We start from the raw sequence: 12,699 nt of genomic DNA, 5'->3' as shown, positions 1-12,699 counted from the left end.
TCCACCGCCGGCATCACCCTATATCCGTTCTCATTCAGCCCTGTGATGTTTAAGTAATTTGAAACTGTAGGGCTGAAGAGTCGGAATGAATATGGTATCTCCCACAATCTCGACACCTCGGCGTGGAGCTTGGGGAAAAATGGAAGGCCACATCGTGAATGCTGTGATTTAGCTCCAAAGAAGCGCTCGTCCATCTTCTCGGCCGGCCAATCGATATTGAGCTTATCGGCACGAGTCACAACCTCCACGAGCTCCTCATACACAAGGGACTGTGGTGGCGAGCCCACAGTCTCCTCTGTGTCGATGCTGATCACGTCAACCTCCTCGGAGGAAGACAGATGAAACGCCTGGCTTTCTCTCCAGGGGGAAGAAACTGCGGGGCGGGCTTCCGATCCCTGAGAAGGATACATGGATCTAGTGGGTGAGGACTGAGATAAGGATGAGACCTTCTCGGATCCCTCCGCTAAATCCACTTGCAATCCCCACAACAACAGTCTCCGCTGTGCCTCGGCAACAGCGGGACTGGACCCAGCAGGATCGCGAACCTGGCCTCTTTCATCGAAGACCACCAGGCGGGAGCAGAGCACACGGAGCGGAAGAAGCTCACAATCATGACAGTTAGCCCCCTCGAGAGCTAACCGTGCATGCTCTGCTCCCAAACAGACGACGCACAAATCGTGTGCATCCCCACCTGAGAAATAGCGTGGGCAGGGAGGAAGACTTTGATTTTCGCTTTGACATTGCTTCACACACACACACATACACAGATCCGCTTGCTGAAGAGCAAAAGCTAACGTGCGTTTGCCGGGTGCGCCTTTATGCTTCCTGGTTGCTCACATCACCCCGCTCGTGACGTCTCGCTTCTCCATTGGACTGATTTCACACGTGCATCAGAACGTGGTCTCGACAGGGCGTTCCCAAAGCGTTTCGACGCAGCTTGAGTGCCTGAAGGGGAACCATTTCCTTCAGCCATCAGTAAAGTACTCTATCTATCTATCTTTCTATCTATCGATCTAATAGCTGTAATAATAACTGTAAGGGCATTATATTAAGTGGTCAAGTGGTATATCTGTTTTGAGTCCAGAGAGCTTAGCATTTACAACTTTTACATCCTGGAAAAAGAATCTGTTAAAGAGTCTCTTGGTTGTGGCTGAAATGTTGCAGTAGCTCTTACCAGATGCTAGTAGGCAGAAGAGACTATGGTTAGGATGGATAGAAACTTTGATTATTCTGCATGCTTTTGTTTTGCAAAGCTTGAGGTGGATTCATGATAAGAGCATTTAGTGATGCACCTATGAAACTATGGGTGTGTTTGTTTTAATGTTTAATATATCCCTTGTGTCCCTGTTTGATCTTGATCTGATGTAAGATCTATGACTGTCGTGTTATAAGCAAACTTTAGAATAGTGTTGGGGCTTTGTTTCACTATACAGTCATGAGTGTACTACAAGTGCAAGACAGAACTGATGACACCTCCATGTGGGGCTGTGGTGATGGTGATCCTCTTTGGACAGAGCATATGCTGTTGAAATTTGGGAAGGACAGATTTTAGAATGGCATGGTTAACATCTCCTGCAGTAATGATGAGCACTTTTAGTATGATGTTTGACCAAATTATACAGTCAGCTGTTAGAATTTTCAAGATTTGAACTTGGAGGAATGTAAATAGTTAGAATTATAATAGCCTTTCTAGAAGGTAAAATGGCTGACAATGCAGTGCCAGATATTCAACCTCTGTGGACCAAAAACATGAAGTAATAGTAACATTCATGCACCAGGTGTTGGACAATATCCTAAGAGAGCGAGCATTGTTCATGTAGATGCCTGTGCCATTACATTTCTTCTTACCAAATAGAGCAGTCCTGTCCCGACAGAACAAAACAAGTCCACCTTCCGAGAAAACTCCTTATACCCCAACCAGCTGATTTCCTTCTTGATCGGAGTGGACAATCTCATAAGAGAGTGAGTGTCATAATCAATCACTTCACTGACTGAGAATTGAAGAAATTCAACCACCCCATGGTAGTGGACCGAATCCATCCGTCCCCATAGGAACATGCCAGATAAATACGGAAATGCCTATGTCTGTGACTGCTGCAGAGTGTCTGGACACATGCTAGCTTCCTAGCTGCCTGGAAAGACCTGGTCCTCAGAGTCAACTGGGGAGTAACATCTCTAAACATGATATAGCTAACCTCATTTAACATCAAATGTGATTGAGTTGGGAAGAAATTTCTATATATTTTGCAGATATGATTGACTCTGGGACCATGGGCAACTTTAGAGCAGAGACCTGGTTCCCCTCCTCTCTGAGACCAAGATGTGAATGGTAAACTTCTGCCCTCAAAATGAGTTCTGATTCAAACTCAGCCACTGACAGTACAGATTGAACCTATCTTTTGAGAGACCACTGCAATTTTTGTGTTTGACTCAACTAGACATTCTGCCATCCCAAAGACAATCTGGTGGAGGGTGGAGATAGCTGGCCACTGAGCTGCTCAGACATGTTGTTTCCAGTTTTCATGTAGGTCCAACTCCATGGAAAGCCCTGAAACCTTGAAATGGAGTCTGTGCCCACAGAGACCCATCATCTGGGCAGAGGTCTTTAGCAAGCAAGGTGCCACCAAACTCCGACACTACAGACCATGAGATTGTGCTCTTGATCTATTGCTAGGAGCCAATCCTTCTAGATCCCATCTTCTCTCCTTAAAAAAAAAAAAACTGTTGCTGTATAGGAGTACAGTCAGGAGGGACTTAGGCAGGGGTACATTCAACACTCCATATCACCTGTATCAGTGGACTACTTCTTCATAGAGTAAAAGGCCAAAGGTCTGAGGCCATGCACTGATAGATTGGCCAAGCAGACAGCAGATCATTTGGGAGGGGAATGAGTGGAAGACGGTCTTCTCTATAGCCAATGGGCACTATGAATACTTGGTGATGCTGTATGTTTTGACAAATGCCCAAAATGTGTTCCAGTAATTCATTAAGATGGCGTTCCTGACACACATGGTTTACATTGATGATACCTTGATGTATCTTTTAGGAGGGTGGAGGTGAGGTGCTCCTCGATCGTGTCACAATTTCAAGTATTTTAATGTTTAATCCACTTTTTGATGCTGCTTTTAAGTATAAGCTCAGGAATACATTCAGTATTTCCAAAGATGACCTGCATAGGCAGCTACAGATATACTGTTTAATTCATTTCAGGCATTGAAACAGGTATATATTGCTCCATAATACTGTACTATCTATGTGTCAGACAGATTCTCATATGCATCTTATACAGCTGCTGTAAATAATAAATTAGTATCGCAGACCTGTCCCCCAATCATCAGGTTTTATTGTTTTTAAAATATTTCATGACTCTTTTGGGGAGCTAAGCTCCATCTTGCTCCACCGTAATTTCAACACTGTTGTCACGTTCTTCAATAATAAAAGTCAAATGCCAAAATTCAAATGCATTACTCTGGTCCAAAAGACCTTTATTAAATAGGCAAGATTTCATACAAACCAGTTGCATTCAGAGGGCAATTAAAATAAACAATGAGATGTTAGTGTAGGCACATGAGAGAGTAAAAATAACCCACATTTTCCATTCGGTCATAACATCTTTGTCATGATATCTCTGTGCAACACCAAAACACAAATATGGAAACATGTGGGGTAGATGTAGGCAGATCACAATACCATGTGCTTCCTTATCATGTCTTTTTTTTTTTAAAAATTACACCCAATCACATGTTATATTCTGGGGCGTGCTGAGTACAGACCGCCTACAGTATAAATATAAATTCAAACCATGCTTCAAGCGCATTCATATTCTGTAGTTAAATGAGATACAAAGACTGTAAAATTTCTAAGAAATGAAAAATGACAGCTTCATGGATTTTAATTTTGATCTTTAGCACCATGTGTAAGTAATATCAGCAAATTATTCCCATCCATTTTAGTGTATTTTGCAATGTATTAGTGTATTTTGTATGTAGAAGGAAATCTAATGTAATTCCTTTAAGGTGATCTTTAATAACTCTTTATGCATAATAATATCTGAAATACATTATTTACTTAATTAATCCATTTGCTTTTCTAGATACAGTCCAACCTGGTAGACGCTTGGTTACTGCACAATCCCTCACAGAGTCACCAGTTTATCAGCCTGATAAAGAGCTCAGTGTGGATATCGGAGACTCGGCTACTCTGCGGTGTTGTGTTACTGAAAATGAAGTTGCGATAATTGGCTGGTTTAAGCAACCAAACAGAAAAAAACCTCAGATTATAGTCATATTACATCAAAGTGGCAGAGAAACATTTTACAATGGATTTCAAAAGACTCATTTCAAAGTAAAAAGATCTTCAAACTGCTTCAATATGAACATTTTAAACGCCATTCAGTCTGATGAAGCCATGTACTACTGTGCACTGATGAGACTTAGCCTTGTGTTTGCAGATGGAACTTATTTAAAAATTAAAGGTAGGATTTCCACTAAAATTGATTAAGCTCCTGGTTTAATGTAGTGATATTTTTCCTTATTACCGTTAGCATGTTCAACCTGGAATACAAATGATAGTAAAGTAGTGAAATGCGAAGTGTGTTTTCTTCAACAACACTGAGTTACAGACTTTTAGTGAATCATGATAAATGTTTATATGTGAGCATGTTACTATTGCATCAGAAACATCTACACCAGCTCTGTGTGATAATTCAGTGGTGTGTGAACCAACAGTGTGTGGAAACAGCACTAACATGAACACACAAGAGAAAACAGGTAAGATGTCTTATGATTCACAATTAATTAATTATCTTTAATTCATTCAAAATAATTTGCCTATAAAATAATTTGTACTAATATGAATGTAATGTGGTAAAATAACAGAACCAGAAAAGATTGGATCTCTACATTCGACAGTGCTCGGTTTGGGAACGGCTTTGGGTTTGTGTGCACTTCTGATTTTCTGCCTCATTTATTTCATTCTGAGGAGAAGAAAATGTGAAAACTCTAGAAGTAATTGCATTTATCATCACAATAATTATTATTATTTAAAAAAAATACAGTTAACATTAGTTGTACTAAAAGGACTAATAAGTGCATTTCTGTATTAATAGATAATGCTTCTATAGCAGATTCTCCAGGAGCGAGGCAGGTATGTGTGAAGATAATTTTTTTTCTGTAGATAGACTAAAGTCTTATTACTAATTTCCCTGCCTGTGTACTTTAAATGTTGCTTCATTATTATTATTATTATTATTATTATTATTATTATTATTATTATTATTATTATTCAGGAATCTGATGCTGAAATGCTGAATTACGCAGCTCTACATTTCCCTAAGAGGAAAGCCAAAGCTGAAAAAAGGAAAACTGGCTCATCAGATGAGTGTGTGTACTCCGATGTGAAGAAAACTTTTAGATAAGATAAATGTTTCATAACACATGGTATTATTACACTGCAAAAACAGTGGAAATATTTTAGCAAGTTAAAATATCTTGACTGTAGGCAAATGTATTCCTTATTTATCATTGTGAAATCAAATGATTATTAAACTACCATTTTTGCTACAGAAATTTCAAGCTTGAAATTGTCTTATTCGACTGACAGGATAATTTATTTTTAGAAGTAAAATTATAAGCCAATAGAACAAAAACAGAGAAACCTAGATATAATCTTATGTTTGTTTACAATAATCCCATAACAAAAATATTTTATAATTTTATTTAAAAATTTTTTTTGCAGTGTAGCTAAAGTTCCATGCCACAGGTTTTATCTATGTACACGTTTAAAGTAACTTTGTACAGTAAAGTAACATGTTTAAAGTAAAGTACCTGACGTATTGTCCTGTTATTAGCAAGTGTCCTGTTATTCAATTTCACTAACAGTAAACTGTTCGGCTTTTGAACCTTAAACCACTTAATGAAAAGAAAAAGTAAAAATACAAAGCAAACAATATCTTAGTCTTGCTAGTCCTTTATTCCTTTGTATTTTGCATCCACACCTAGACCAGGTCGTAACAATGCTACTTAATTCATTTCAGGCATTGAAACAGGTATATAATTACACCATAATACTGTACTATCTGTGTGTCAGACAGATTCTGATCTGCATCTTATACAGTTGCTATAAATAATAAACTAATATCCCAGACCTGTCCCCCAATCATCAGCTTTTATTGTTTTTAAAGGATTTCATGACTCTTTTAGGGAGCTAAGCTCCATCTAGCTCCGCTTTACTTTCAACGCTGTTGTCAGGTTCTTCAATAATAAAAGTCAAAACCAAAATTCAAATGCATTACTCTGGCCCAAATGACCTTTACTATATTGGGAAGATTTTGTACAAACAAGTTGAATTAAGAGGGCAATTAAAATAAACAATGTGAATGTACAAATAAACCACATTTTCCATTTTGTCATAACATGTTTGTCATGATATCTCTGTGCAACACCAAAACACAAATATGGAAATATGTGGGGCAGAAAAATGACTGGTTTCTGGATTTTAATTTTGATCTTCAGCACCATGTGTAAGTAATATGAGCAAATTATTCCCATCTTTTTTGATATATTAAAAAAAAAAGAAGCCTATTACTCTAAGTATGTAGAAGGAACTCCAATATTAACCCTTTAAGGCGATCTTTAATGACTCTTTGTGTATAATAATATCTGAAATATATTGTTGACTTAATTAATGCATTTGATTTATACACTATACAATCATTTCATAATTCAATTAATTAATTCTTTTTTCAGGAATCTCATTTCGACACCTTGAATTATGAAGCTTTGCTATTCTTCAAGAATAAAGTCAAACCTGGAGGAAGGGATGATTTGGTGTACTCTGATGTGATGTATGTGAAACTGTAATATATAACATAAACACAAGTCTAACATGAACACAAGTTAGTATTAGCTGAACTCCTGCTATGCTAAAGGTTATTATTATTATTATTATTATTATTATAGAATATAATCAAATGAATAAATAAATATGTATAATATAATGTGTAATCCATGTGAGTTTATATCATTCTATCTGTTGATGCTGTATATTTAACAAGTCATCGCTCTGCGTTCTACAGTACACCTATCCCAAACACTTGTTTCTAAAAAGAAATGTCATATTTTTAACTTGAACTCTCCGAGTTTCATGAAGGATTTTATTCACTGAACAGAAAATCCAGATAATCCAGATTGTTTAACAGTAGATCTCGGCTCTGAGTGAACTGACACACCGGAGACTTAAACATCGACCAGACACTAGTGTAAGAGCCACTTGATCTGTTTAAAGAAAGACACTTAGGTTGACTTTGATGTGTATTATTACATCCTGTTTATTGCAGTCACAGCATTTTGCACAAGTAGCTGTTGGAACTTTGCTGCGCTTCTACAGGAAGACTAACAATAGCTCATAAGCAAACTCTGACCACAACTGACACCAGCAACAGCTTTGACCAACTGTGAAGTGCATTCAGCATCTCCAGTCTCTAATGCTGACTTTCACACACACACACACACACACACACACACACACACACACACAGAGAATATCTTTCCAAATGTCAGATTAATTGATTTAAAGAAGTTATAATAATATATGCAAAAACATTTATCATGGTCAATGAACATATTTAATTTTGATAATTATACCAGTGCATTTCAGTGCCTTTGCCTCTCATAAACATAAACAAACAAGATTTTTTTCAGTAGTTAGGCCTGTACCTGGTTTAATCTTGATATTTCTGTTGCAGAATGTATTTACTTACCTTTTTTTTAAAAAAGATATTTATCTTTAAATAATGGCATATACCAGCTGTTGATTCATGGATACATTGATTCACTGATTAAGTACCTGATTCACTTGTTGATCATAAAGGTTATTGAGGTGCATTAACACTGTATTTGTAGTTGACTGTTGTTCTGTGGTTCCTGTTGCTATGGTAACCGAGATGCACTGTTTCGTCACAAGAGTTTCAACACCACGGACAGCGACGAACTTTAACTCCTCATTGAGCTTCTCTCTGATCTCAAACTCTCACATTTCTGCTCTCAGTCTCTCTCTCACTGTCACCATCACACACTTTTTTACACTTTTCTCCACCTTCACTACAAACACTATCTACCAGTGAGTACCAGTGTGTAGCACAACACTATAATATTTTATAGATTTTAATGTTTTAGGATTAAGAACTAATAAAACAATGGGAAACTCCTGATAGCTCGGGTTTAGCAGGAAAACAGCTTCATCTGATCATTTCAAGAAGGTTGATCATTTCATGATCATTTCAAATCTGCATACTTTATAATACCTTAAATCTAGTCCTTGAATGATGTTAGGAGTAAAATATTCATTTCATTGTGAACACACTCTTCAGGGTACAATATTTACAGTTTGAACAGTTTGTTGAAATGTTATTTATTTATCATTTAATCAAGAAATCTGAAAAATGATTGTCCAAAATTGTCATTTCTAACTGTAGCGTCTCGCCTTAACATCACTTTTTTCCCATCTACTGACACTTACATTTACTGGTAGATCCTTTTATTAATCTAAAGCTATTTTAATCCAGATGTAAAGCTGATCAGTTTAGAGTTTAGGGTCTCACTCAGGCTCCAACATGCGCAGTTCTGGGACTTAAACACACAATGCTGTAACTCAGTGTCACTGTAACTGCTGAGGTTTCATTTATAGGAAACATTTTTAAACAATTACATCATGAGTTAAATATACACTGCTATCTCCCACTAGGTGGCAATAAATTCTCACCCATCCAGCTCTGGTAGTAAAAGCTAGTTGTACAAAAATGAAGTTACATTAAACAACTGAAGAAATTTTCCTGTATTTGAAGTAATTTATGTACTTAAATTCACTGACAGTTATACACTCTTATACATTTTATATTGTGACAGAAACAGACCTCATGGTAAGACGGATCTGTTTCAGGTCACAGAGCAGGCCTTGATTTTACTGGCTATTATTTGACCTTTATATACAAATACATATGAAGATGTTCAGTTATATCATACACTTCAATACAATTCACAGTTCAGCTCAACACAACACTGGAAGTCCCACGTAACAGGGTGGTGACTATAGGGTGTGTAGCACCAAGTCTGTGTGTAACTGCTTCATTTGTATTTACATCATTTTGCAGACTCACTAATCCAAGCAACATATTTGATTCTTTGTACAAACAAGTTGCATTCAGAGGGCAATTAGAATAAGCAACAATGAGATGTTAGTGTAGGCACATGAGAGAGTAAAAGTAACCCACATTTTCCATTCGGTCATAACATCTTTGTCATGATATCTCTGTGCAACACCAAAACACAAATATGGAAATATGTGGGGTAGATGTAGGCAGATCAGAATACCATGTGCTTCCTTATCATGTCTTTTTTTAAATTACAACCAATCACATGTTATATTCTGGGGCATGCTCAGTACAGACCGCCTATAGTATAAATATAAATTCAAACCATGCTTCAAGCGGATTCATATTCTGTTGTTAAATGGCACATGAACACTTTACAATTCATGAGAAATGAAAAAATGACCGGTTTCTGGATTATAATTTCGATCTTCAGCGCCGTGTGTAAGTACTATAAGAAAATTATTACATCCAATCCACATTGATGTATTTTTAAAAGTCTATGGCATATATTACTCTGAAGCACTTTTGTGCAAGCTGTATGAAGTTCTTTCATTTTTAATAACTCATTAATAATATCTAAATTGCATTTGCATTTTCTTTTCTAGTTACAGTCCAACCTGGTAGACGCTGGGTTACTGCACAATCCCTCACAGAGTCACGAGTTTATCAGCCTGATAAAGAGCTCAGTGTGGATACTGGAGACTCGGCTACTCTGCAGTGTTGTATTTCTGAAAATGAATTTGAACCGATAGCCTGGTTTAAGCAACCAAATGGAAAAAAACCTCAGATTATAGTCACTGTATATAAAAGTGATGGAGAAACATTTTCCAATGGATTCCAAGAGTCTCGTTTTCAAATTGTAAGATCTTCAAACTGCTTCAATATGACCATTTTAAACACCATTCAGTCTGATGAAGCCATGTACTACTGTGCACTGATGGAAGTCAACCCTGTGTTTGGAGATGGAACTTATTTAAAAATTAAAGGTAGGTTTTCCACTAAAATTGATTAAGCTCCTGGCTTAATGTAGTGATATTTTTCCTTATTACCATTATTCAACCTGGGAGACAAATAATAGTGAAGTAGTGAAATGCTAACTGTGTTTTCTTCAACAACACTGAGTTACAGACTTTTAGTGAATCATGATAAATGTTTATATGTGAGCATGTTACTATTGCATCAGAAACATCTACACCAGCTCTGTGTGATAATTCAGTGGTGTGTGAACCAACAGTGCATGGAAACAGCACTAACATGAACACACAAGAGAAAACAGGTAAGATGTAATTCATAATTAATTAATTATCCTTAAATCATAAAGTATAATTCAGTTAGAAAATAATTTGCACCAGTATAACATTGTGAAATAACAGTATCAGAAATGACTAGATCTCTACATTCGACAGTGCTCGGTTTGGGAACGGCTTTGGGTTTCTGTGCACTTCTAATTTTCTGCCTCACTTATTTCATACTGAGGAGAAGAAAATATGAAAACTCTAGAAGTAAGTGCATTTGTCATCACAATAATTATTATTATTTAAAAAAATACAGTTAACTTTAGTTTTTCCCGAAAAACTAATATGTGTGTTTCTGTATTAATAGTGAAAGCTTGTATAGAAAATTCCCCAGGAATGAGGCAGGTATGTGTCTTACTTATGCATGTGAAATGTTGCTACATTTATGTTACTTGTTATAATGTTCTAGATATAATTTCTACAGTCACTTTGCTCAGATTTGCAGAACAATCCCAAGCTTTTATTTTGATGCTGCTCTTGTTCTGTGTGCTTAGTGTGCACAGTGCAGTTACCCATATTGTATGGTTATAACTTTAATCTGAACTTATTATTATTATTATTATTATTCAGGAATCTGAACCTGAACCACTGAATTATGCAGCCGTGCAATTTACCAAGAGGAAAGCCAAAGCTGAAAAAAAGAAAACTGGCTCAGCAGATGAGTGTGTGTACTCCGATGTGAAGAAAACTGTAAGATGTAACAGAAATAATTCATAACACATGGTATTATTACACTGCATAAACAGTTAAATATTTTACCAAGTGAAAATATTTTGACTATAGGAAAATATACTCCATATTTTTCATTACATTGATATGATATCTGATGCCAAAAAAAAACCAAAAAAAAAAAAAAAAAAAAAAAAAAAACAGAAAATCCTAGAAATAATCCTACATTTTACAATTATATATTAGTTTACACTAATGTCATAATAAGAGTTATATTAAAGTTCTGCCTGTATTTAAGATATTTTTTTTTTTTTTTGGCAGTGTAGATAGACCTCTATGCTACAGGTTTTATTTCTGTGCACATGTATGAACATTCACTAACAGTCAACTTGTGAAAAATTCAACTTGAATGTTTTTTTTTTAATGATTTCAATATTGCACCTGTATTGCACTTCCTACAGATTTTATGGCCTCATTTGTATGCTTAATTTTTGCTGAAGACACAATAAATGTAAAAAGCGATTCCATTAAAAAATGTAACATGATCTTTAACATGATTCTGAAATTTTGTGAGTTGTAACAATAGTAGTGTTCCATTACTAGTGTATTTTCAAAAAGGATGTGGGTTGCCTATGAAGGCAAATTAAGGACTGTGACCTCAACATTACTTGGCGGTGGGGCTTGTTTTATTCACTCATCTCTGTGCTCGTGTTTCCGGCACTAGTGAAAAAACAATGCAAAACATGCCTCATGAATAGATTATTTTAGACGGTCAGATAGAGGTGGGAGGTTTGCCAGAATAAGTGAGAAACCAGTGAGGATTAGTAAAGCAGCTGTAAAAATACAACAAAGGCAACTAATGCATTGATCTTAATAAAGACTCTGTTGCAGAACTGGCTTCCAACCTCTTTTAAGGCTGTTTTTCATCATTATTTTTAGAGATTTTGTGGGTTTACTTTGTTTTCCTGATTGTGATGCCCAGAACCTGGAAGTAGTTTTCTTCACCACTGAGTGTCATGTAAAACACATTTTACCCTAAACAAAGTGAAGCATCAAGCACAAAGATAAATCCTTCCAGAAATGGAGCCATAATCATGTATCATGCAGTTCAGGATTTTCACTTCACACTGCATGCAACTTACAACCATCACTCATTTATTTGTGGATTTTACAAGCTTTCTCAGTATAAGTAAATATTGTATCATGCAGATTGTTTGACCATCAGATAATTATAAACATATGATACCAATGATGACTAACACATGTTTATGTAGCCAATAAAAAATGCTTAGTTTGTGATACCACTGGAATTGGTCATTAAATGAAAAAAGAAAAAGCATATGGAATGTTGGTGAAAGCAAATAAAAAAAATTAGATAGATTCAGATTTTTTTAATTGTTGATTTTCTAATAAAGAAGTAAAACAAAAGCAAAATATAGTACTTATGGTTAGTGCAGGAGCTTATCATTTATAATTTTTACATCCTGGAAAAAGAATCTGTTAAAGAGTCTCTTGGTTGTGGCTGAAATGATGCAGTACCTCTTACCAGATGCTAGTAGGCAGAAGAGACTATGGTTAGGATGGATA

General features: G+C 36.1%; 1 protein-coding gene and 1 long non-coding RNA gene across 2 annotated transcripts; both read left to right on the top strand.

The window, feature by feature from the left end:
- The first annotated feature begins 4,529 nt into the window (after positions 1–4,529).
- Positions 4,530–5,684, top strand: LOC128318642 (uncharacterized). Its single transcript, XR_008302064.1, has 3 exons — positions 4,530–5,006; positions 5,108–5,145; positions 5,288–5,684. It is a non-coding gene; the product is annotated as an uncharacterized LOC128318642 (long non-coding RNA).
- A 3,862-nt stretch (positions 5,685–9,546) lies between these two features.
- On the top strand, positions 9,547–11,442 carry LOC117597662 (uncharacterized). The gene is given in 7 exon segments (XM_034305768.2): positions 9,547–9,589; positions 9,754–10,138; positions 10,285–10,424; positions 10,555–10,650; positions 10,751–10,788; positions 11,014–11,133; positions 11,434–11,442. Coding segments are annotated over 7 exon segments (831 nt in total).
- The last annotated feature ends 1,257 nt before the right edge of the window (positions 11,443–12,699 follow it).

The sequence above is a fragment of the Pangasianodon hypophthalmus genome, chromosome 7, assembly GCF_027358585.1.
Source record: "Pangasianodon hypophthalmus isolate fPanHyp1 chromosome 7, fPanHyp1.pri, whole genome shotgun sequence".
Classification (NCBI taxonomy): Eukaryota; Metazoa; Chordata; class Actinopteri; order Siluriformes; family Pangasiidae; genus Pangasianodon; species Pangasianodon hypophthalmus.
This window is presented reverse-complemented; position numbering and strand designations above follow the sequence as displayed.